This window comes from Polypterus senegalus, chromosome 2 (assembly GCF_016835505.1).
Source record: "Polypterus senegalus isolate Bchr_013 chromosome 2, ASM1683550v1, whole genome shotgun sequence".
Classification (NCBI taxonomy): Eukaryota; Metazoa; Chordata; class Cladistia; order Polypteriformes; family Polypteridae; genus Polypterus; species Polypterus senegalus.
The window spans coordinates 152,548,154-152,575,901 of NC_053155.1; the positions used below are offsets into that span (position 1 = coordinate 152,548,154).

Below are 27,748 nucleotides of genomic sequence, written 5' to 3' on the forward strand. Positions count from 1 at the left end.
GTGGAGGGCGTTCTCAATTCCAAATCTCTTGGATATGTTTCTTCTGATATAGCTGATCCAGATCCAGTTACTCCAGTGGTTCTCAACCTGTGGGGCAGGCCCCCCTAGGGGAGGCGAAGTAACAAAAAGGGGACGCGAAGATGTGAAAAAAAGAAAACAAGAATCAAAAATATGAAAAATATATCTATTGAAAAGAAAACAAATTAACTTAAACTACATTCTGATACTAGAAAAAATAAATATAGAGTTAAATGTCGATAAAAGTTAAGTAGGTATAATAACTTATGCATCTATGATATATCATTAATTAAAAAACAACAAATTGGTATTAGTGGGCTCCTTTCAAAAAAACGTTAGGGGGGCGCAATTAAAACTGTTATGAAAACTCATTTTGCAAATACTTAAAGGTTCAGAAATGCTGAGTTACTCCAAATCTCTTGCTCATGGGGCAGCGGGATGCTTCCTTACCACAGGCAGTTTATAGTGCTAGTGATTTATTTGGATGATATCATTGGAAACATAGCCAAGTTTTGGCTGACCATTTTTGGTCTAACTTTACCAGGCATTACTTACCTGACTTGTAACAAAGACATAAATGGAAAAACTCATCCTGCTTGAATTGTTCTAATCATTGATCAACAGCTGCCTTGGCCCTTTTGGCCTGTTGGAAATGTCACTAAAGTTATTACTAGTGATAATGGAAAAATTTGCATTGCTGAAGTCAAAGTGAAGGATCACATTTATACTCGTCCAGTGAGTACGCTTATAGAGCTGCCGGAAATACCAGACGAATGACATGGACCCTTTTAAGTATTTAACATTTGTTGCTCAAATTTGGAGGCGACTGTACAAAAGTCTCAGCATGCTGTCTGTTGCGTCATCATGCTCACAGGTGATGTGAAGTACTTCCAGGTCAATTGGAAGTCTTACAAAGTAGTGGTTACAAATCCCAAAAGCTCCTTCTGGTGGCCCCTACGGAACTCAACCGAGCTGCCCCACAAGACTACAATTCTGATTATGCCTTGCATGGATCTATGTGGGAATCCTGGTCTGGGTGTTTCATCATCTAGCATATCGGGGAAGCCACTGCTCCGAATACAGTGTTTCCCCATATTCCTTAATTACATTAGACTGTTGGTCAGGTAATTAACTATGCCGTGTCCTGGTCAGGATGCCAGCCCATGCCTGTTGTCCCTTACAATATGTAAAGTTGAACTTGTTTCAACTTGCCTATTTATTTGTTGGGAACAGTTATTTCTTTAGCTTCAGAGAATTACACTTATTCCTTGTCCAAAAACTGCTTTCTTTTTTGAGCTGGCAAAGCTTGTTTCTGTATGTACTTCTTAAACTCATTTACATATCTAACAGTTTTTTCATTGTCATTTCTTCTGTTTCAATTAATTTGTTTTTTCCCTGGTAAACAGCATCATCAAAATGTATTTGTTGTAAATGTCCTGTATTGAAGATTCACCCTGATATTGTTAACTCTGTGTTATTTTCTAGAAATGAAGAAAATACAATGATTCCAAAAAAGATTTCCATTTGTGTAATTGAAATGGTGTTATTCAGTTCATCAACACAGGAAATTAATAGTAGTTCATTTCTATAAAGTGGTCAACTTTAGGAAAGAATAACAGTCTTCAAAAATAATATTATGTTAGCCAATGTTGACCATAAATACTTCTTTCTACACACTCACACCCTATGATCTAAACAAATAAAAACCAGAAAAGACACCTCTTTAGTTGTTGGAAAAAAATCTAAGCAGTAATGAGTAACAAAAATAGACAATATGCAATAATTAAGGTTTTTCCAGAAAAAAACCTATTGGGTAATAAATGCCTATTTTACTGTCTACATTGATGTATAATTACTTTTAAAATTGTTCAGTCTGTTGCCTTTTTTTATATTTATTAAAGACAAGTGTAGATATATTTGTCAATATGGCTTCCAGAATTGAATTGTTTGGGCTTTCCAGGTCTGTCTAGGTGACTCTCCCACTATCTGACCCAACTCAACACCAGGTAGCGATCAGTTTACAGCTTTCCCCCTCTCTTTATCCAAGTGTTCAAGACCATATGGCTGCAAATCTGATGATACTATTATAAAATCGATCATAGACCTTTGGCCTAAGGTGCTCCGATACCAAATACACTTATGAACCAATTTATGTTGGTGTGTGTTATAGACAAACCTTGGCTAGCACAGAAGTCCAATAACAAAACACTGCTAGGGTTTAAAAGAGGAAGACCATCCTTTCCATTCGCAACATTGTAGATGTCTTCATTGTTACCCAGCAGGGCTATTGAGTCCCCAGCTGAAACCCTTGCCAGGATCCCTTTCCAGGATCCTTTCCAGGCACTCCAAGAAAGCCTTGTATGGCAAACTGCCAATCAGTGCATTCTCCTGGACAAACTCTAACATGGAATCAACCAGACAGGGGCACAATAAGAAGCCTACTTCCACCTGATACTTTTCCTCCTGTGCTATAACAGAGTAAAGGAGAGTTCAGCCTCTTTTAACTGAACCAAGCAAATGGGTGGATGTTAGCTCAGCTTCAAATAGTTGGTAGTGCTCTGCCTCACTCACCAGCTCCAGCTCCCCCAGCCCCCAAGATGGTTGGCATTCAACATCCCAAAAGTTAATTTATGTGTCTAGGTTCCAGTATTCCAAGGCCTCTGCCTTCAACTGATGCCCCGGTCACATGCACCTGGTCTCTATTCCTTCTGCAGGTGGTGTGCCCACAGACCAGGCCGTCGGGTGCTTGCCAACTGGGCATACCCCAGGCCTGTCTCTATACCCCATACCTGTCAGCTCTATACCCCATACCTGTCAGACTGCTGTTTTTATATTTGTGTATTTGCATCAGTAGGGGAGTTTGAATCATTCTTTTTCTGACCCTTTACATAGGACCAATTTGATTTGGGAGGCCCTACCAGGAGCTTCTGCTACAGAGAGCATAGCTCATAGGGTCACATGGGTACACAAACCTCTCCACCACGATAAAGTAGAGATTCCTGGAGAGGAATTCTCCTGTATATTGTGCTATTTAATTTTAAAAAATAAGTTCTTTGGTATTAGTGGCTGCTTTGAAATTATTTTGAGCATAGTACTACAGGAGTTCAGAGTAAATTGTTAATAAAACTGTCAATAAATTAACAAATCAAACATTAGTTTCCTGAATGACAACACATTTACAACATCCCATTGCCTTAAAATATTTGGTTAATGAACTACATGTTTCTTACTACTGTTTCCTCCAAAAGACTTACAGTTTTGATGGACTCCTAATTATGCTGTTGTCCAGTAATGATCAGCGAATAAATCAACTTATTTTTTAATTAAAGTTTGCTTGCAATGGACTAGTGCCTTGTCCTGGTTTGTTTCGTGCTTTCCAGCTGATGTTGCTGGGATCGGCTTTTGCGATCCTTGATCATGAATTGTTATAAAAAAGTTTAAAAATGTTAAATATTTAAAGCTTGCTTACCGGGGTTGCATAATTTAATTCATATGTACTAAAGAAAAAGTTGCATTTCATTTTGCACTAGTTTCCATGATATGTACTATAAGATAAGGTGTGATCAAAAGAGCTAGCTTTTTAAACATGTTGATGGTGTTGCAGGTTTTAGAATCTATCATCCTATCACAATGACTGTGATAATTACAGAAGAAAATACAGCCTGCAGTTAGTCACATATACCCTTTAATATTACTTTCATTTTATTTACAGATACTTTACAATCCGGTACAGGGAAAAGGAAAATAACAGGAAATGGGTCTATCAAGACTGTCCAACAACAGACACAGTGATTGACAAGCTAAGACCAAGCACTCAGTATGAATTTTCGGTGAGGCCTTGTAAAGAAAACAACCGTGGTGTATGGAGTTCACCTGTCACTCAGCAGACACATGATAATTGTAAGTAATATAGTACACCATTGAAACACTACAGTTGGACAGTATATACAGCAAAAAAATAATTTTTTTTTCTTCTCCATCACTTGCTTTAAAAGCAAGAAGCATCCAACAACCAAACAATCAACGGACAACAACCAACGGCAGGATGCCTAAAGGTCCACATGACAAACCTCAGGTCTGTAAAACCAAACAGGTCTTTTCATTATTTTAGAAACATACTTAATATGTACAATATATAGTGTCTTAAGCACCTATTTTAAAAACAAAGAAGTGTTATCTGGTAAATCATTTTGCCCCACTCAAATCAAAAAGCATTCAACATTCTATTAGGCTTAGATTCTAAAGAATATGATAATTCTATGCCCATATATTCTATTGGGAATATGACTAAAATGTGACTACTGTGACGTGTGAGTCCCTGTCTCGCACCCCAAAACATGAGGCTGAGTCTCAGTACTTTAGCAAAACCAGCTCTATTCAGCTTGAAACAGGAACAGCACGGTTATTTATTGTAGTGGGATCTACCACTCTCCTATACACAGACACAGCAATCAGGCAGGGTCATGACCAAGTAATACTGTTCCGTGCATTTATAATGTTCCTTGCATCACCCATTGATGGCAGGTGCTCATAGCGTGACGGTGACCTTTTTGGATTTGTTTTTGCGGCGAAGCCCCCAGGTGCCCTAGCAACTGACAGTCTATCTTCCATAGATGCGGCGATCGCACTTTGGGATGCTCTTTGGCATGTCATCCCGTTTGGGGGACTCCAAAAGATTTTAGAAACGTTATACTAAGAAAAAGCCATATTAAAATAATGAGTTTTTAGCAGTTTTTAAAAATGTTCCACAGAGTTAACTTGGTGAATTTCTATAGGTAGTGTACCCCAGATTTCAGGAGCATAACAGCAAAAGGCCACTTCACCACCTCTTTTAAGCTTGGTTCTAGGAATAATAAGCAGACCACCATTCGAGGATCTGATGCTATAACTTGGAGTGTAGGGAGACAGACATTCCAAAATATACTGTAGGATGGAGCAAGATTGTTTAAGGCTTTATAAACCATTTGTAGTATTTTAAAGACAATTCTGAATGACACAGGCAACCAATGTAATGACGCTAAAATTTTGAGATGTGCTCAAATTTTCTTTTACTAGTTAGATTCTGGCTGATGCATTCTCCACTAATTGCAATCGATTGATGTCTTTCTTAGGTAATCCTGTTAGGAGAGCATTACAATAATCTAGTCGACTAAAAATAAAATCATGAGCTAATTTTTCAGTGTCTTGTAAAGTTATTAGAGGTTTAACTTTTGCGCTTTGTTCCTTAAGTGAAAGAAAGTAGTCCTAGTAATCTGGTTAATGTGTGATTTAAACTTTAGGTCAGAGTCGATGATTACCCCTAAATTCTTTACTTCCAACTTAATTTTTAAACCTAAGGGATCAAGTATATTTCCAATATCCTTGCTGTATCCATGTTTGCCAATCACTAACATTTCTATTTTATCTGTATTTAGTTTTTTGAAAGTTACTACTCATCCAATCAGAAATACTGCTAAGACACTGGATCAGGGAGCCAATAGCATCAGGCGCTACAAATAAATAAAGCAGTGTGTCATCTGCATAGCTGTGGTAGCTCATCTTGTGCTTTGCAATGATCTGACCTAATAGAAGCATATAGATAGAAAAAATCAGTTGCCCCAGTATAGTGTGGTCCCCAGCTGGGGCTGGAGCCCGGCCGGGACGCCCAGGAGGACGTGAGGAGGGCTTGTGCCTCCTCCAGACCGCGAGGGGGTGTCCGTCCTGGTTCTGTTGGGAGCCACGGGTTGAGGACATGGAAGCCCTACCCTGTAGGGGCCCGTGGCCACCGCCAGGCGGCGCCCCGATGCCGGTTTATCCCGTGTGGCCCTCGGCCGGGGATGGAGCCCGGCCGGGACGCCTTAGAGGACCGGAGGAGGGCGTGTGCCTCCTCCAGACCGAGTGGGGGCATCCGTCCTGGTTAGACAGGGGGCCTCGGGTACAGGGCTTGGAAGCCCAGCCCTGTAGGGACCCGTGGCCACCGCCAGGCGGCGCCCCGGTGCCTAATTATCCCGGGAGCCCGGCACTTCCGCCACACCAGGAAGTGCCGGGGGGAAGACTTTGTGTGGCGCCCGGAGAGCCGCCAGGAAAGCAGCGGACACTTCCGCCACACTGGGGCGTGGCTAAAGAGAAGAGGCCGGAAACACCTGGGGCTCATCCGGGGCATTATTTAAGGGGCCGCCTCCCTCCAGTCATTTAGTGGAAGTCGGGTGGAAGAGGACGGAGCTGGAGAGAGGACAGGAGGCGGCCAGAGCAAAGGTACAGAGACTGTGGGCCCTGGACTTTGGGGGATTCAGTGCCAAGGGCGCTGGGGTTGTGAGTGCACGTGACTTTTATGATTATTGTATATATTGTAAATAAACGGTGTGTGGGGAGAAAAATATGTTGTCCGTCTGTCTGTGCCGGGGCCAGCGTTCACAATAGATCCTTGTAGATCCATATACAATATCATGCATCTCCAAAGTATAATCGCCACAACCAGCAAAGAATTTTCTAACTGTTAAATAAGATTGAAACCAATTTAAGACACTGTCAGATAGGAATGTGATTTAAAAGAATGATGTGGTCTATGGTGTCAAATGCTGCACTCAAGTGTAAGAGAACAACTCACAAATCATTTACTACTTTAACCAGTGCAGTTTCTGTACTATGATTTGTTCTAAAACCTGACTGAAACTTATCAAGAATTGAATGTTTATTCAAATAATTATTGAGCTGCTTAATTACAGCCTTTTCCAGAATTTTACTTAAGAAAGACAGGTTAGGAATTAGAAAGCTGTAATTCGTGGGTGTTGCTACAATTAATACTGCAGCAGCATTTGAGTTAAGCCATGTTTCACTTAGTGGGAGAAAGTCTATATTCCTATCACTCATCAGATTGTTAATGTAAAATGTTTTGCTGGGTAATGCTCTGATATTTAGCAGAGCCATATTTAAGAACTCAGAAAGGCAGAGTGTTGTGGCAGCTTGAAATAGTAATAAGGTTATTCTTGTTGATGCTGTTTAGTGCAGATTTTTTTCTTTAATCTATAATCTGTTGTTATAATTCTGATACAGTGCACATCTATAGAGGAAATGTTAATTAAATTATTCGCATATATACCACTTTGTCCGGGTTTTTAGTTAAACTATGGTTAGTTATTCCAGTGTGAATACAATGTACATCTAAATTTGAATTCATAACAGAATTATCACATGCCAGCAAGGCGTTAAGGAAAAAAGAACTAAATTTACATAGTCAGGGAATACAGATTACTTTTGAGATGTTTTTGGTGCCAGGTGCTGAATCTGTTAGGATGCAGCCCATTTCGTCTGTAGAAATGCTGTCTCTCACAGAAGAGATCCCAGTAGTTCACAAAGCCAATATTTCGTCTTTTGCCGAAGCCCCTCGGCCAGTTATTCAAGGAGAGTACTCGACTGTAGGCTTCATCTGACCAGCTAACTAATTGCAGAGGATCCGAAATGAAGATTCTAACAGCCGAGGTCTCCTCTTTCATGACTTGGATTAGTGCTGTAAAGTCTGCCTTTAGAACTTCTGACTGTCGAAAACAAATGTCATTTACACCTGCATAAAAGACAATGGTTCTAGTTGCCCTGTCTTGGTGCTTCTGAAGACTATCAATGCTGTTCTTGAAATGTCTTGAGCTTGAGCGTTGGCAAAAAAAGAAACAAATGATTTCTGTTTAGAGCATGAAATATAAAGGCTGCGTACAATTGAATCCCCAATAACAAATACTGTACATCACCAAGATCTGCTGGTACTGTGGAGGAGCGAAGAGGGTCAAAGCTGTTGTGGATTTCAATGCTTGCCTGAGCTGATGTAGGTGCTCTGGCCTTGTACCCTTGCCTGCAACACTGAAACAGTTAGGTGCTGTCGTCATCATCCTGTCAAGTAGGTGTGGGGGTAATACTCACTTCAACTTGTGAGCAGGCAAAACGGAGTGGGGTTGATGTTACTGCGAGGAGACAAGTTGAGTCAATCATGGCTACAGAGGATGTCTCTTTTTGCAGGCGAGCTTTCAGGGCTCTAATGTGTGTCTGTCTTTCAAGGTATTGATGAATCTGAATCTCATAGGCCCATAGTCCTTCGTCAACACGTTGCAGCTCAAGGTCAACCATCTTTCACTTCTGCTTCATTTCAATGAGAGGCAGAGAGAGAGCAAAGGTTAGCAGATATATTTAAGATATTTTACCTACTACCAGCAGAAATTAATTTGACAAGATGTTTTTATTGCAATATAGAAATATCTAAAAATTGCCATACCATCTGACACAAGCACACAATTATTCCCATTGCTACACTTTGCGTCTGCTGTTTATCTTTAGCCATACCTACACTTTGCAAGTGCCTGAAGCAGTTTTGGTCATTTACGGGTATATTTTAAAAGCTCCCTGACGAGGGCTTTAACATTAATCTATACTAATAAAAGGCAAAGCCCTCACTCACTCACTGACTCACTCACTGACTCATCACTAATTCTCCAACTTCCCGTGTGGGTGGAAGGCTGAAATTTGGCAGGTTCATTCCTTACAGCTTCCTTACAAAAGTTAGGCAGGTTTTATATCGAAATTCTACGCGTAATGGTCATAACTGGAAGCAGTTTTTCTCCATTTACTGTAATGGAGATGAGCTTCAACGCCGTGGGGGGAGTTTCGTGTGACATCATCACGCCTCCCACGTAATCACGCAGTACATAGAAAACCAGGAAGACCTCAAAAAGCGCTGAAGAAAACATGCATTATATAATTGAGAAGGCAGCGAAACAATAAGAAGCGAGCGAGTGACATATACAACCATATTCATGAGTTCTGCTACTTCGGGAACAAAGCACGATGTAAACCTACACTTTAAATTAAGTTCATAGACATGCTGCCGCTGGCGTTTGTAATTTAGTGCCTGCCCATATAAGGCCGTCCGTCAGCGGGAATCCAATAGCAAACTGCCACGGGTAAATATTCACGGGTGAAGGACTGTGCTTATGGAGAGGAAGATGAGATGGTCAGGGTGGTGTTTGACACAAACTCAGCGAAACTGCGAGAGAAAGTTTTAAGTGCCAGGACTAAGGTAACATTAAATACAGCCATGGACATAGCAGGAGATGGCACCAGCACAGCTGGGAACCTTCGATGCATGTACACCGAGTGGCTCACGTGAACTGGCGAGTGCACAGATAAAAGCAACAGTTCCAAAGAGCTGAACAAAACCGAATTACACAATTGAAAAGGCAGCAAAAATATGAAGCGTCTGATAAGCATATTCATAAATCCAGCTACTGCGGAAACAAAGCACACGGTGGAAAAAGTCAATGTCCCGCTAAAGGAAGACAGTGTAAAAAACCCGTGCATGCAGTGTGTCAGGTCTCAGATAAAGAAGAAGGCGAGCTGTTTATTGATGCAGTAAGAAACGAATCGATGAATGAAACCTGTCATCTTTACAGCGATTGACAAACACGGAATGTAACTTGAACACAACACATCCTACAAATACGAACCTGATTGAAAGAAATAATGATAATCAAATCCTTGATGACAGCAACACTCAGTAACACTCACAAAACAAATACTGTATATTGACAGTCATGTTACGTTATTTTTAAAATGTTCCCTTTTCTTTTCTACCTTTTTAACACACTACTTCTCGCTGCGACGCGGGTATATATATATATGTATATATATATATCCCGCTCTACATACTCGAATAATGGATACTTTATTAGCCATCAATGATTGTTTTGGTAAAGCCATACTCAGTGTATTCATTAGATGAGCGGTAAAAAGTAAGAGCGAGGGAGGATGACTCATTGAGGCATGCAGGCTGTAGTCTTGCGTCAACTCTATCTGAATTGCGCGATCACATTTGAAAAACATATCTTTTCAAGTTCTATTTAGTCCATATGTGTCAAACTCAAGGGCGCGGGCCACATCCGCCCGGCGTGTAATTATATCCGCCCGAGATCATTTTATATACTGTATTATTGTTATTAAAGCCGGGTATATGAAGCGCTGGTAACACAATAAACTACAGATCCCATAATGCAGCGCTTCAGCTGCCTTGCATCAGGGTAACCTGAATGCAATTCAGAAGATACAGAAAACAGCATAATTAAATAAGAATCTGACACTTCAGCGGACGTTTTAACCCGTGCACAATCACAAAGTGATTTCAAGTGAAGCTGCTTTTATGGGAGACACAAATGCACCAGTTCACCTTGCCCCACTTTCCCTGTTGCCAAGTACTGTTAAACCAAGTCGTCACTACGGTGTTCCCAAATACGCACTTTGCTGATAAACTGAGCGCACTGCGCACTGAGTTTTCACGGCGCTTTGGTGACTTTGATGAACAAAAAAAGTCTGTCTACATGCGGCTCGAACCTTGTGCATGTTTGGTAGCACATATCTGTGTGAGAAGCTCTTCTCAGTGATAAAGACTAACAAAACAGCACACAAGAGTCGCCTCACTGATGAGCACCTGCAATCCATCCTGAGAATCTCCACAACACAGAACCTCACACCAAACAGAAACGAACTTGTGGCCAAAAAGATGCCAGGCGTCCAGCTCTAAAATGACATATGAGCAAAGACAACTGAATGATTTGATTTGTTATTGCACGTAAGAGCGGAGTCAACCGTTTTAACAAACAGCGTATTGCACTGATACTGAAATAGCTGTGTGTGTATATATGTAGATATGTATGTATATGTATATATATGTTTATATATATGTGTGTGTATGTATGTATATGTGTGTATATATGTGTGTGTATATATGTAGATATATATGTATGTATATATGTGTATATGTATAGATATGTATATATATATATATGTTTATATGTGTGTGTGTAAATATATATATATATATATATATATATATGACAACAACACTCATCACTCACAACAGTGACAAAACAATTACATTGACAATCAGGTTACGTTATTTTCAAAATGTTTCCTTTTCTTTTCATTGCTTCTTTAACACACTACTTCTCCGCTGCGAAGCGCGGGTATTTTGCTAGTATACTAATAAAAGGCAAAGCCCTCACTGACTGACTGACTCATCACTAATTCTCCAACTTACCGTGTAGGTAGAAGGCTGAAATTTGGCAGGCTTATTCCTTACAGCTTACTTACAAAAGTTAAGCACGTTTTATTTCGAAATTCCACGCGTAACGGTCATAGCGATTAGACAGCGTCCGCCATGTTGAACTTTCTTATTTATGGCCCCATCTTCACGAAATTTGGTAGGCGGCTTTCCTGCGCTAACGAAACCGATGTCGTACTTATTTGATGGTATGACGCCACTGTCGGCCGCCATATTGAACTTTCCAACGTCACTAATTTTCCAGCTTCCCGTGTAGGTAGAAGGCTAAAATTTGGCAGGCTCATTCCTTACAGCTTACTTACAAGAGTTAAGCAGGTTTCATTTCAAAATTCTACGCATAACGGTCATAATGGTCAACAACGTCCGCCATGTTGAACTTTCTTATTTATGGCCCCATCTTCAGGAAATTTGGTAGGCGGCTTCCCTGCACTAACCGAAACCAATTTACGTACTTATTTCAGTGGTATGACGCCACTGTCAGCCGCCATATTGAACTTTCCAACATCACTAATTCTCCAAATTCCCGTGTAGGTAGAAGGATAAAATTTGGTACTTATTTCGGTGGTATGATGCCACTGTCGGCCGTCATATTGAACTTTTCAACAGTCTTTGTTACTTATGGGCCATCTTCAATAAATTTGGTACGTGGGTTCCCAACGCTAACTGAATCCTACTTACGTACATATATACGTCCATAGCCTGCAGCTCGGTCACCGTGTGAGGCGGCATTGGGTCCCCCATCCCAATGCCTCCCACGTTGTTGGCTGCCTGCCTATATAAGGTCGTCCGTCGCTCCAGTCTCTTCATTCCCTTCCTTGCTTCGTCACGGGATTCACGTCTCCCTGCTGATAACTACAGCCTTTTTATTTAATCCACGACTTCTCCGCTGTTTGATTGTGCATTTATTACGATTATAGTTATTGTGTAGGTATTTTAGACATAGTTTACATTATTCAGGTACTCATTTCCTTTATCATTCCAACCATAACCGCATTAACATGTCTATCGAGGTAATCACCATCGATCAAAGAACTGTCACTTACTGAGAGGTTTCCATGCCCGGAGATGGCACCTACCTTTTCCATTCTCTTTGTTACATATTGCACGGCCATATCAGGCTCACTCTTGATATCTGGAGAAACATTGTGTCTTATGTATTGAATGACTGGGACAGGTTCAAGGTGTGGACTGATGACGGTACAGGAGATAATTAAACTACACAGGAGCACTAGAAGAGTGAAATGCTTAAACCCTTTATCTATGGTTCTGCATGTGAGTTGATGACTGCTGCTGAATTGTTCGGTTGTCGCTTTCAAGTGTACCGAAATGGCCAAATATTTTACACCTTTGGACAACCACCAATGCCTCTTAAACATCTTAGATTCACAGGTGACGATTTCAGTAGTGGACACTTTGATGATTATGAATGTTTAAACTCTCAAAAGCTGGATGTGAAGTTATCGATGAAACTGGTTGTATACTTACAACACTTGACAGATGCCGAATGTCACTTCAACGCAAGTCCTACAAATACTGTCGTAATTGAAACAAACCATGAAACTCAAACCGATTAGGACAGCAGCAATCCAAGCTGTGAGATTTGAAACAAGATTACTGTTCACATGACCAACTGTATGTTGCATGCTTAAGAGTAAGCTCAGCGCACAGCTTGGTCATATTACAACCGGAGGGCCGAACTCACAATGTGGTATACAAAGAGATCCTTAACAAATAATTATTGGTATATTTTCCCTCAGTTTAAAATATTAATTAATTTAAAATTAATTAATTTTCTTCTTAATAAAACTTTTAAGGCAGTACTTCGTCACTATATATACAGTATATATAGATAGATATATAGATATAATGTGTGTGTGTTTGTATATATACTGTATATATATACTGTATACTAGCAAAATACCCACGCTTCGCAGCGGAGAAGTAGTGTGTTAAAGAAGTTATGAAAAAGAAAAGGAAACATTTAAAAAAAAACGTAACATGATTATCAAAGTAATTGTTTTGTGTATTTTGCGGCAGCGTCATGAAGTTGTTTTCATCTAGCTGCATCAGAAAATGTACCACAACGTCTGACACGCCTCCTTTTTACTGTTTTCTCACAGCTTGGATTGCTGCTGTCATAATGGGTTTGAGTCTACATATATATATACTAGCAAAATACCCGCGCTTCGCAGCGGAGAAGTAGTGTGTTAAAGAAGCAATGAAAAGAAAAGGAAACATTTTGAAATTAACGTAACCTGATTGTCAATGTAATTGTTTTGTCACTGTTGTGAGTGATGAGTGTTGTTGTCATATATATATATATATATATATATATATATATATATATATATACACATATATATATATATATATATATATACATATCTATACATATACACATATATACATACATATATATCTACATATATACACACACATATATACACACATATACATACATACACACACATATATACACACAAATACATATATATATACATACACACACATATATATAAACATATATATACATATACATACATATCTACATATATACACACACAGCTATTTCGTATCAGTGCAATACGCTGTTTGTTAAAACGGTTGACTCCGCTCTTACGTGCAATAACAAATCAAATCATTCAGTTGTCTTTGCTCATATGTCATTTTAGAGCTGGACGCCTGGCATCTTTTTTTGGCCACAAGTTCGTTTCTGTTTGGTGTGAGGTTCTGTGTTGTGGAGATTCTCAAGATGGATTGCAGGTGCTCATCAGTGAGGCGACTCCTGTGTGCTGTTTTGTTAGTCTTTATCACTGAGAAGAGCTTCTCACACAGATATGTGCTACCAAACATGCACAAGGTTCGAGCCGCATGCAGACGGACTTTTTTTGTTCTTCAAAGTCACCAAAGCGCCGTGCAAACTCAGTGCGCAATAACTCTAGTAAGCGGTAAGTGTTCGGCAAGGCAGCTGAAGCGCTGCATTATGGGATCTGTAGTTTATTGTGTTACCAGCGCTTCATATACCGGGCTTTAATAACAATAATACAGTATATAAAATGATCTCGCGGGCGGATATAATTACACGCCGGGCCAGATGTGGCCCATGCCCTTGAGTTTGACACATATGGACTAAATAGAACTTGAAAAGATATATTTTTCAAATGTGATTCGCAATTCAGATAGAGTTGACGCAAGACTACAGCCTGCATGCCTCAATGAGTCATCCTCCCTCGCTCTTACTTTTTACCGTTCATCTAATGAATACACTGAGTATGGCTTTACCAAAACAATCATTGATGGCGAATAAAGTATCCATTATTCGAGTATGTAGAGCGGGATATATATATATACATATATATATATATATATATATACCAGCGTATCAGCAGCGAGTAGTGTGTTAAAAAGGTAGAAAAGAAAAGGGAACATTTTAAAAATAACGTAACATGACTGTCAATATACAGTATTTGTTTTGTGTTACTGAGTGTTGCTGTCATCAAGGATTTGATTATCATTATTTCTTTCAATCAGGTTCGTATTTGTAGGATGTGTTGTGTTCAAGTTACATTCCGTGTTTGTCAATCGTTGTAAAGATGACAGGTTTCATTCATCGATTCGTTTCTTACTGCATCAATAAACAGCTCGTCTTCTTCTTTATCTGAGACCTGACACACTGCATGCACGGGTTTTTACACTGTCTTCCTTTAGCGGGACATTGACTTTTTCCACCGTGTGCTTTGTTTCCGCAGTAGCTGCATTTATGAATATACTTATCAGGCGCTTCATATTTTTGCTGCCTTTTCAATTGTGTAATTCGGTTTTGTTCAGCTCTTTGGAACTGTTGCTTTTTATCTGTGCACTGCGTCAGTTCACGTGAGCCACTCGGTGTACTTGCATCGAAGGTTCCCAGCTGTGCTGGTGCCATCTCGTGCTATGTCCATAGCTTTATTTAATGTTACCTTAGTCCTGGCACTTAAAACTTTCTCTCACAGTTTCGCTGAGTTTGTGCCAAACACCACGCTGACCATCTCATCTTCCTCTGCATAAGCACAGTCCTTAACCCGTGAATATTTAGTGGAGTTTGCTATTGGATTGCCGCTGACGGACGGCCTTATATGGGCAGGCACTAAATTACAAACGCCAGCGGCAGCCTGTCTATGAACTTAATTTAAAGTGTAGGTTTACATCGTGCTTTGTTTCAAGTAGCAGAACTCATGAATATGGTTGTATATGTCACTTTCGCCGCTTCTTATTGTTTAGCTGCCTTCTCAATTATATAATGCATGTTTTCTTCAGCGCTTTTTTGAGGTCTTCCTGATTTTCTATGTGCTGCGTGATTACGTGGGGCGTGATGATGTCACGAAACTCCGCCCCGGCGTTGAAGCTCATCTCCATTACAGTAAATGGAGAAAAACTGCTTCCAGTTATGACCATTACGCGTAGAATTTCGATATAAAACCTGCCCAACTTTTGTAAGGAAGCTGTAAGGAATGAACCTGCCAAATTTCAGCCTTCCACCACACGGGAAGTTGGAGAATTAGTGATGAGTCAGTGAGTGAGTGAGTGAGTGAGGGCTTTGCCTTTTATTAGTATATATATATATATATATACATACATATCTTCATATCTATATACATATACAGTGGTGTGAAAAACTATTTGCCCCCTTCCTGATTTCTTATTCTTTTGCATGTTTGTCACACAAAATGTTTCTGATCATCAAACACATTTAACCATTAGTCAAATATAACACAAGTAAACACAAAATGCAGTTTTTAAATGATGGTTTTTATTATTTAGGGAGAAAAAAAATCCAAACCTACATGGCCCTGTGTGAAAAAGTAATTGCCCCTTGTTAAAAATAACCTAACTGTGGTGAATCACACCTGAGTTCAATTTCTGTAGCCACCCCCAGGCCTGATTACTGCCACACCTGTTTCAATCAAGAAATCACTTAAATAGGAGCTGCCTGACAAAGAGAAGTCGACCAAAAGTACCTCAAAAGCTAGACATCATGCCAAGATCCAAAGAAATTCAGGAACAAATGAGAACAGAAGTAATTGAGATCTATCAGTCTGGTAAAGGTTATAAAGCCATTTCTAAAGCTTTGGGACTCCAGCGAACCACAGTGAGAGCCATTATCCACAAATGGCAAAAACATGGAACAGTGGTGAACCTTCCCAGGAGTGGCGGCCGACCAAACTTATCCCAAGAGCGCAGAGACGACTCATCCAAGAGGTCACAAAAGACCCCAGGACAACGTCTAAAGAACTACAGGCCTCACTTGCCTCAATTAAGGTCAGTGTTCACGACTCCACCATAAGAAAGAGACTGGGCAAAAATGGCCTGCATGGCAGATTTCAAGACGCAAACCACTGTTAAGCAAAAATAACATTAGGGCTTGTCTCAATTTTGCTAAGAAACATCTCAATGATTGCCAAGACTTTTGGGAAAATACCTTGTGGACTGATGAAACAAAAGTTGAACTTTTTGGAAGGCAAATGTCCCATTACATCTGGCGTAAAAGGAACACAGCATTTCAGAAAAAGAACATCATACCAACAGTAACATATGGTGGTGGTAGTGTGATGGTCTGGGGTTGTTTTGCTGCTTCAGGACCTGGAAGGCTTGCTGTGATATATGGAACCATAAATTCTACTGTCTACCAAAAAATCCTGAAGGAGAATGTCCGGCCATCTGTTCGTCAACTCAAGCTGAAGCGATCTTGGGTGCTGCAACAGGACAATGACCCAAAACACACCAGCAAATCCACCTCTGAATGGCTGAAGAAAAACAAAATGAAGACTTTGGAGTGGCCTAGTCAAAGTCCTGACCTGAATCCAATTGAGATGCTATGGCATGACCTTAAAAAGGCGGTTCATGCTAGAAAACCTTCAAATAAAGTTGAATTACAACAATTCTGCAAAGATGAGTGGGCCAAAATTCCTCCAGAGCGCTGTAAAAGACTCATTGCAAGTTATCGCAAACGCTTGATTGCAGTTATTGCTGTTAAGGTTGGCCCAACCAGGTATTAGGTTCAGGGGGCAATTACTTTTTCACACAGGGACATGTAGGTTTGGATTTTTTTTCTCCCTAAATAATAAAAACCATCATTTAAAAACTGCATTTTGTGTTTACTTGTGTTATATTTGACTAATGGTTAAATGTGTTTGATGATCAGAAACATTTTGTGTGACAAACATGCAAAAGAATAAGAAATCAGGGAGGGGGCAAATAGTTTTTCACACCACTGTATACACATATATATATATACATACCTATCTACATCATATATACACACACATACATACATACATACACACACACAAATTATATATGTGTGTGTGTGTGTATGTATGTGTGTGTGTGTATATATATATACAATGTAGATAGGTGTGTGTATGTGTAGATATATATATATATATACACATACATACAAACATACACACAGGTATATATACTGTATATGTGTATATATGTGTATGTGTCTATATGTGTGTGTATAGCTTTGGTCACTGAGTGCAAGGGAAAAATAATAAAATGTAGTCTATAAGTTATTAAATAGTAAAACATTAACGTTTTAAGAAGTACAGGTACATTGAGCACTACTGGAGTGGTTGCAGGTAAACTACATTTTAAAGACGGTGTAACAGAACAGGTAAGTAGTACTAACAGCAGCTAAAATGTATATGGATCATCTCTCGGTAGTTGATCCCTTTTGAAAGGCGCTACACGACGGCGGTGGTATAGAAATTACATTTTCTATGTGAACGTCCAAATTTCTGCCTCTGGTAATGTGCTTTACCGGCATTTAAAGAAAATTAGTTTTGTGTCCTCTGCAGTGTTAAGAGAGAAAGGCTTTGGTTTGGGATAAAAGGAAAAAAGGTGTAAAGAAAGGAAACTTGCCTTTTTCTTTTATATAGTATAGAGAGATGTGTTAAGCTGGCGATATGAGCCTTTTGGGGGCAGTCGCGGTGGATCTTGTGTAGACTGGTGAGACGTTCCTGCCATTAATCGGCTGTGATGGCACTGTTAGTCCTCCACTCCTGTGCGTGTCTTCATAATCCGAGCTGACGACCTCATAATCGTATACGTGCAAAAGAAAGTGAGAATCGCCTTAATATTAGTTTTCCGCAGTGTAGAAAAGGGGTCCCGTGTTTGCACTTGTCTGGGCTATAGCTCAGGGGGAGGATGAAAAAAATTAAAAGTGCTCACTTTGACTTAAGGCAGAAGCACAGTCAGCGTCTCAAAGGCTATGCGCGCGCGCCGGTTGCTCGACTTTCGCTGGGCAGGAGACCCCATTTTTTGCAGACTCGTTCACGTGATCAAAAGTCTCAGTGCTCTTTGGTAGTCATTCATATATATATATAGCAAAATACCCGCGCCTCACAGCGTGGAAGTAGTGTGTTAAAGAAGTATTGAAAAAGAAAAGGAAACATTTTAATAATAATGTAACATGATTGACATTGTCATGAGTGTTGCTGTCATATATATGCCTGCCTGAATAAGTCACCCTTGCTTCGCTCTTACTTTTTTACCATTCATTTAATGATGGCTAGTGGCGAAAAAATTATAAAATGGAAGGAGGATTACACTGAGTATGGCTTTACCAAAACAATTATTGATGGCGAATCGATTATTCATAAAGCTTCAATTGGTGATCTGTTTTTCTGTGTTTTCTGTGTTAACCTCATATTTTTTCATATTTCTTCTCAAACCAAGGGGGTGCGAGGGTAAAAATGAATCGAGATGAAAAGGAAACATTTTAAAAATAACGTAACACGATTGTCAATGTAACCTTTTGTAAGTAGTGCCTGGAAGATTCAGTGTGGAGAAACTCTAGAGACAGCGTGTGTATTAACTTGTGGATTTTTCTGTGAGTATTTGATGGCAGTGTGACGAAGTTGCTTCGGAAGATGGCGTTAGCCGCGGAGGGGAGAGGATGACGTCACTCCTCCACCCGCCTTAACTGTCAATCCCCCCACAAACACAGTCTCTCGGAATTTGCATAAGCACAGCCTTTGACCAGCAATTTGAACTTAGTTAGAAAGTGATCAAAACTGTCGTTTATACCCTGCGTCCTCTCATTAAACTTGTATCCCGCATTAGCCGTGGGCATGACAAACGCCAGCGGCAGCCTGTCTATGAACTTAATTTAAACTTTAGTTTTACACCGTGCTTTGTTTCTGAAGTAGCTGCAGGCATGAATATGCTTGTACAGTATGTGTCACTCACTCGCTTCTTATTGTTTCGCTGCCTTCTCAATTGTATAATGCATGTTTTCAACGCTTTTTGGAGCTCTTCCTGGTTTTCTACGTAATGCGTTGACAGTCAGTTCACGTGATTACATGGGAGGCGTGATGATGTCACACGAAACTCTTCCCCCCACGGCCATCGAGTTCAACTCCATTATATTATATGGAGAAAAATAGCTTCCATTTATGACCATTACGCATAGAATTTCAAAATGAAACCTGCCCAACTTTTGTAAGTAAGCTGTAAGGAATGAGCCTGCCAAATTTCAGCCTTCTACCCACACAGGAACTTGGAGAATTAGTGATGAGTCAGTGAGTCAGTCAGTCAGTGAGTCAGTCAGTCAGTGAGGGCTTTGCCTTTTATTAGTATAGATATATATATATATATATATTGTCAACGGCACCCGGGCACAGACAGGCAGACATCTTGTTTTGCACAACCACCACACGTTTATTTACAGTATTTACAAGTATTTCGTCACTAAGACACAGTCCAATGGTCACACAGACCTCAATTATGGTCACTCAGACCTCAGACACGTGCACAAACCCCAAATCACACACAAAGTCCTGGCCACAATGCCTTTCTTCGGGCCGCCTCCACTCTCCACTGCTTCGTCCTCCTTCCACCCGACTCTAGCCTCGAACAAATGGAGACGGCCCCTTTTATAGATGACTTGGATGAGCACCTGGTGTTCCCGGCATTCCTCCTCTGGCCACGCCCCAGCGCTCTCCGGGCGCCATCATAAATCTTCCCCCCAGCACTTCCTGGTGTGGCGGAAGTGCTGGGTTAACAGGTCCCCAAGGCATCGGGGCGCCTCCTGGCGGTGACCACGGGCCCCTACAGGGAAAGGCTTCCATGCCCTTGACCCGTGGCCCCCAAAGCAACCCAGAAGGCGAACCCCACGTGATCCAGGCAGGGCTCTGACCCTCTTCTGGTCCCTCCTGGTGTCCCGGCCGGGTCATGGCCCCTGGCATCCCTGACAGTGCCCCACAGCCAGCGAAGACCACTCGTGGGAAAGAGCGACCCGTCCCGCGAGGGCAGCAGAGTCCCGAAACGGGTCCTACCTGAGGATAGCCGGGGTCCAGCCCCGCACTCCTAGCAGGGACAGGGGCAGAGACACAATCCGAGCACCAACCCATGGTGCATCCCTGCGCCTCACACAGGTTGTGCTCCCCCCTTTTACCGGCACCCGGGGCCTCCTCGATCGGCACCCCTCCGAGACCTCCACGCTCCTTTGTTCTGAGCCACTCGCTCCCCCGTAGACTCCTCCAGCTGTGGGCGCGCCTGCGCACCGGCAGAGAGATCCTTCCGCAGACAGCCCGACATCAGAGGGCTGGTCCGCAACGAAGGGGTTCCTTCAGCTCGCCCGGGGTCCGTCCCTACAAAAGAGAATACAGGGGCAGAACCGCTGCCAAAGCACCCTTCGCGTGCCACACACGGGCAGCGTTCCCCCCTCAAAACAACACCCCGGCACTTGCCTGATCGGCACCCTCTCCGCGGCCTCCATGTCCCTCTCGATGATGGAGCTGCCGGCACCGCCTGCTCTCTCTCCGCCGGCCTCAGGGATTCCCTCTGCTCCCCCAGAGGGCAGCCAGCCGTACGCGTGCACCCAGCAACACGTCTCACCATATTGGAGGAAGCGGCACCCAGCCGCTTAATCCTCCCTTCAGTTTTGGACGCCTTGACGGTATGCGACTCCGTATTAACCAACACAAGCCACTTTCCCGTCTGCGTCCACAACATATCGGAGGAATCGGCACCCAGCCTCTTATTCCTCCGTTCACTCTGGGACGCCATGACGGTTTGAGACTCCTTATGGAAAAGAAGGTGCCTCTTTCCCGTCTGCGTCCCTATAGTGCGGCGCAAGACCGCAGCCGACTCGGGGACGAGGGCGCTAGGACCCGGGGCACTTAGCAGCCCGTGTCCATTCAGCGTCCTCTCGGACTCCCCCCTCGCCGCGCATACAGCCCGCGGCACCGCACCTCCTGTCGGAGGGCTGCTTACCGAACTGATCGTTATCATCACAGCCTTTTTCAACAGACCCTCCCGCATGCTGTACGGAGTCGGCTGTACTCACCGTCTCCGCTGTACCTTTCCGGCTGGAGATTCCAGCGTCGCGCCGTCCCGTTGTTGATCGAAACGTTCTCAGCGCCGTGAGCGCCTTCCTCTCCAGTTCCAGCACCTCAGCCCAGAGGGCACATAGCATCTGTAATACACGCTGCTCCGCGGGCTGAAGGGACGCTTCCAGCTCCGCCAGAGCAGCTGGCAAAGACAGGAAGTTAACTGACGCGGAGCCTACCTGTCTGTCAGCCTCCAACACCGGCCACTTCCTGTGGGCCTTCTCCTCCGGCACAATCGGGTCTTCCCCCTGCCCGTGATGGACATTCCTTGGTACCGCCTCTCTACAGTCATCGGCGGGCACACAAGACACACCGTCCAATCGCGTGCCTTTCAGGGGGAGGGACTTCTGGTCCGCGGCCATCTTGCCTCCCCTTCTGCGGTGTCGACGTGCCTGCCGGCAGCCTTGCTGTTGCCAGCGCCTCTCGAGCTGCAGCGTCTCCTCCTCCGCAGCCCTCGAGGCTGCCGCTGTGCTGCCGGAGCCCCGCAGACCAGCATGCACCTGCCACTGACGTAGATCCGGGAAGTCCCTGTCTGCAATAAAGAAAACACTCCCGGCCCCCATGGGCCGGCTGCCGCTAGGCAGGGAACTCACCTCCCCGGACTCGTCAAACCGAGGACACCTCCTTGGCGTGGCCTTTCTTGACACCATGACGTCCCGGGCGCATCCAGCAACGGCGTGCTCATTGGAGACCGCTGCACTCGTTGTAGGCACGCCGCCCTCCCGCATCAGGGAAATATGGCCTTCCTGCGGACCCCTGGCGGTCCGTGGGTTCTTTACCAGCGGTGCTGTGTGCACGCAGCCCCCGCGATACGTGGGTGGGGTTCTGCTGCGCCGGGCCGTTCACAACAAATTTGTTATATACAGGTCCCCGCCTTGAAACAGGTGGAGCATCCTGCCGGCTACTCCAGATGTGAACTTTGCCCGGACACAGACAGGCAGATATCTTGTTTTGCACAACCACCACACGTTTATTTACAGTATTTACAAGTATTTCGTCACTAAGACACAGTCCAATGGTCACACAGACCTCAATTATGGTCACTCAGACCTCAGACACGTGCACAAACCCCAAATCACACACAAAGTCCTGGCCACAATACCTTTCTTCGGGCCGCCTCCACTCTCCACTGCTTCGTCCTCCTTCCACCCGACTCTAGCCTCGAACAAATGGAGACGGCCCCTTTTATAGATGACCCGAATGAGCACCTGGTGTTCCTGGCATTCCTCCTCTGGCCACGCCCCAGCGTGGCAGAAGTGCCGGCTGTCCTCCCGGCTGCTCTCCGGGCACCATCATAAATCTTCCCCCCAGCACTTCCTGGTGTGGCGGAAGTGCTGGGTTAACAGGTCCCCAAGGCATTGGGGCGCCTCCTGGCGGTGACCACGGGCCCCTACAGGGAAAGGCTTCCATGCCCTTGACCCGTGGCCCCAAAGCAACCCGGAAGGCGAACCCCACGTGATCCAGGCAGGGCTCTGACCCTCTTCCGGTCCCTCCTGGCGTCCCGGCCAGGTCATGGCCCCTGGCATCCCTGACAATATATAGATAGATAGATAGATAATGTGTGTGTGTATGTATGTACAGTATGTATGTGTATATATATAGAGAGATATAGATATAGATATAGATGTATATATATATATATATAGATATTAGATATACTGTATATAGATATAGATATATATACTGTATATATAATGTGTGTGTATGTATGTGTGTATATATATATATATGACAGCAACACTCATAACAGTGACAAAACAATTACATTGACAATCATGTTACATTATTTTCAAAATGTTTCCTTTAATTTTTCATTACTTCTTTAACACACTACTTCTCTGCTGCAAAGCACGGGTATTTTGCTAGTATAATATAATGCTCATACTTTACAATACTCATTTGAAAGAGCATTAGATTTTAGAGCGAAGTGAATGTTTAAAAATTACTGTATAACATTGCAGGACTTTTCAGATTTTGTATTTAGTCATCACTTTCAAGACCACCCTGTTTTTGTTTGACTAGATGTTATTGTCATCTGTGAATTGGAGAACTTTCTGATCATTGAAAAAGCGTAAACTTTTTCAGAATTTTTCACTGTGATTGGAGACATTGGCACCAGGATCCCCAACAATATTCCTTCTGATAGGTGACAATAAAGACTGATTTATATCTCATATTTTATGTAAAAATGAGTCTTAAATTCTCCATGTGCAGAAGCTTATTTGTTCAAGGATAAACAGACACATACAATATAGTACTATATCTGCTGCATCCAGTGTGCCTTTGTGAATTCTGGCAGAAAAGATTCTGGGAAAATTGGTTGTGATTGATCAAGCATGGCACACACTGGCACTTCCCTTGATGTAAACAGAAACTAGAACATGTGTGCTTAGCCACACATTTCTGAACCTACTTAAACTCTAAAATCCTAAACTCTTAATCTCTAATCCAGTTTAGAGCTTCAAGGGTCCCATGCTATCCTCGAAAAACACTTTGTGAAATGCAGGGACTGTCTATCTTTCTCTTTCTTTCTGTCTGTCTTATGCAAAATTGAACATTTTTCACAAACCGAACAATTGAATGTATGATTTAATTATAATGACCTTTTGATTGATTTTAATGATGTCCGAGTGCTTTTAAATTATTATTTAGCAAACCCCTTTTACAAAAATGCAGAACTTAAAACCAGTAAACAAGTACAGTATTCTGATTTCCTTTCATTTACTCCTAAGACTAGATGAAAACCAGCAGTCTAACAAAATGATAGCTAGTTAACCTTTTTACAGTTAAGACTGTAATACGCAAATCTCCAAAAGGCATTGACTTGACATTTTGTTTTAGAGCTAGACTGAGGCAGGATTTTATTCTGCTTGATCAATTGAGGTGGTACAATTGGTGTGACCTACCATAACCCAGATATTATTTTTAAACATCAGATTTACAGTTTAGTGGGTTAGTGTGGATCTCAGCTTCTTTCAAAGGCGAAGGTTTTTTTTCTAGATACTGTATACCAATTGAGAGAGAGAAGAATTTCTATATTTATGCAGCTTGATATTGATTATGGTAATAACCCAGCTTTAAAGAAAAGTACATAATGCTGACACTTTCAAATGGGAGTACATAAGGCTATTGGATGTTTTTCCTCAAAGCGTCTTTCTGCCAGTATCCTATTTAATGATGAAACAGGTTATGTATGAGTCATTTTCCATGTTCTTGTTGAGCTCTTTAACCATTGGTGTAGGATAGGCATCAAACTCCGATAGGTGGTTGAATTTTCTGAAATTGGTTACAACAGCACCATGAACCATATGGTTTTAAGATATTGGGCCTTGCTTTAATACTTAGCTGGACTAAGAATCACCTACTTTCATCAGCAATAAATAAGTCTAAAGTTTAATATTTTGTCCACTTAGGCATTGATTTCCATCCTTTCACCTTAGGCATCTGTTAGCAGATCTTTTTCACAACTGCGGCTGTGTTTGTACAGATATCTTTTGTATTAGACTAGGTGTGTCAGTCATGATATGTCTATGTATCCTGTAAGGTTAGCATTCAGCCCCTTCTTTTAAGAAATCCTCTATTACCACTCCAGGTTTTTCTAAGATTTCTTCCAGCAGCTATGTAGACTGTCTAGAGTCAAGATGTTGACATGTAAGTCTGCTTCCTTTTGTGTTTATTAGGTTGTAAAGTGCTATAGCCTACTGTTCCATCATTGATTTAGGTCGTATTTAACATACTAGAAGCTTCAACTGGGATGTGCAACCACACAATGTTGTAGTTATACATCTGTTTCTGATTGCACTAGACCAATTCTAAATGCTCATTATAAGAGGCCCTACATTTTTAAAGTTGTCCTGAACATAGGGTATGTTTTCATCACTACTTTGCAAGTCAGCCTTCTCTTTTCAGGCCTCTTATAGCAGACAGTTCAATCATTTTAAATCAAACAATCTGCTGGTGGCTTGGAATAGCTCTTTTGAAGCAACAATCTGTACAGGTTACTCCATTATTTTCATATTGCAACTGAGAAATAATGCAGTGTTAATTAAGAATTAGATCTGAAGTAAATTCTGTAAAGTCAAGATTCTGTATATGGAAGATATTCAAAGTCAAACCTAATCATATAAACAGAAATGCTCATCTGTTGTAGTCAGAAGTTCTTTTCCTGATTGTTACCTAAAAAGCTTATTTATTTTTAATTGTTTCTTCCCCTTCATTTTTTCACACTTCTGTGTGGGACTGATGTGCTTGATCAACCTTCTGTATACAGCTCAGTCCTGCACCTCCTGCTCAGTCAGACCCTTTTCCTTTTCCAAACAAATGTGTTAACTATCACCAAATCAGATGCTACGGCAGAATCTACTATTTTCTCCCCTTCTCCATTTCTTTCCCCACCTCCACACCCTCCATGTACCCTCTCTATTATTTCTCTACCTTTTCTCATATGCCCATTCAGATCACCACCAACAATCACCTTTTCTTCCTCTTGTACTGCACTAAACTCTTCAACCATTTGTGCCCAGAAAATGCCATTCTCCTCATTCTTGCAACCCACTTGAGAAGCATAAGCACAAATGACATTAACTACAGTCTTACCAAGGTCCAGCTTGACACTCATCAACCTATCATTCCACCTATTCACACTGAGCAGACTTTCTTTTAGTTCTTTGGATATTACTATACCTTCACCATTTCTACCATGCTCATTTGTATCGATGTAAAACAACTTAAAAGCCTCCTCCCAATTTTCTTGCCTTATTCACCGCCATCAAGTTTCCCACACACACAACACTCCCATATTCCTCCTTTCCATCAAATCTGCCAACTGTCTTCCTTTCCCAGTCATTGTCCCAACATTTAATGTACCCACCCTGGCCATTAACTTATCTTTTTCTTTCCCCTCCCCTGTCTTCTTCTTGTGAATTAACTTCTTTAGTTAGCCCTTGTTCACTTCCCACAAGGGTCAAGCGACGTCATTGTAAGTTGCCTACAAGTTATGCCCAAAAATTTTTCATAGCTGATTAGATTTATTCTATTATTAAGGTTTTGGCTACATTTTTAGCTTGATGTCCTTCCTGACACCAGCCCTCTCTATTTATCCGGACTTGGGACTGGCACCAAGTTGGGCTGGTTTGCCCCCCAATCCCCAACGGTGGCTAGATTACTTAATTCTTCACTATGAGCTCTAAAACAGAGTAATAGCTTTCTTTTGCTCATTTACAAAGTACTAACATGGTGATCTGCACACCAAAATCTTTTATGATGGTGCCACACTAATATCAAGCGTCATGTTAGCACATAACCAACGTTGTAACCGCACATCTATTATGATATAATGAACATGTCAAATTTATTGTCACAACAATATAAAAAAAACAATAGTAATGCTTTTACTAAAACACTGAAATGAATCGTGGTATTACCAAACAGTTTTCTGACAGATGAATGCTAAATTACCTGCAAACCTACAGTATATTATTGAGATCCTGAAAGTAATGTCAGTTCCAGCATCTTTTGGGTGGTGATTATTTTTTCACCCATCCTCACCTGCACAAATGCAGGAAGACAAATGTATCTGAATGCCATGCATCACTGCTTTGTCTCTTTACTTATTCAGCCTGTTTGCTCATGGCTTCATAGACTAAATTTCATCTTTTTTAGCAGCCTAAGTCTGCTGCACTTCATTCCGAGATTTCCACTATCTCTGCTCTTATTTAACTGTTACTTACTTATGGATTCTTCCATCTAGCTACTCTATTAGTGACAGCTACAGTGCACTTGTCCAACACAATAATGGCATGGTTGAGGTTCTGTTTCTTGTTGGCCATAATGTATTGACATTTAACCAGTTTCTCACAGTTTTTCTGTTTATAATGCCAACTTTCAAAAAATAATCCTTATGAAGGTGCCAAGAGTATCTTGTCTATTTGACAGAGTTCTTTTCCTTGGAATGAAGACAGATTTACTGAGTTGTCATCCTCTATTACATTACTTTTTTTTATAAAACTAGCCCAGATTTGGTGGCACTTTCAGTTACCTTCCTGGTAGGCTAGTAATTCTATCTTTCCTTCTTGGATATGTTCTTAGTCTCAGACATCTCATTTCTTCCTAGAGAAGAGGTATTATGGCATGTAAATTCCCTACCCACCCCACTTTTCCTTTTAGTAGGACCTTTGTTTCTGTAACATTCTAAATGAGAAACTAGAGCGAACAGTGGCAGCAATAAGAATCAAACAGTGCTTAGTCTATATGAATAAAGTTTAAAAATATAAGT

At 41.7% G+C, this 27,748-nt stretch overlaps 1 protein-coding gene across 14 annotated transcripts in view; it reads left to right on the forward strand.

Moving 5' to 3' along the window:
- Nucleotides 1-27,748, forward strand: part of LOC120523489 (target of Nesh-SH3) — a 281,674-nt gene that overhangs the window by 124,764 nt on the left and 129,162 nt on the right. For all 14 annotated transcript variants that reach the window (XM_039744835.1, XM_039744841.1, XM_039744837.1 and 11 more), the window contains exons 5-6: nucleotides 3,731-3,918; nucleotides 4,014-4,093. In XM_039744835.1, coding sequence (XP_039600769.1) covers nucleotides 3,731-3,918; nucleotides 4,014-4,093 — 268 coding nt within the window. The remainder of the gene's footprint in view (nucleotides 1-3,730; nucleotides 3,919-4,013; nucleotides 4,094-27,748) is intronic.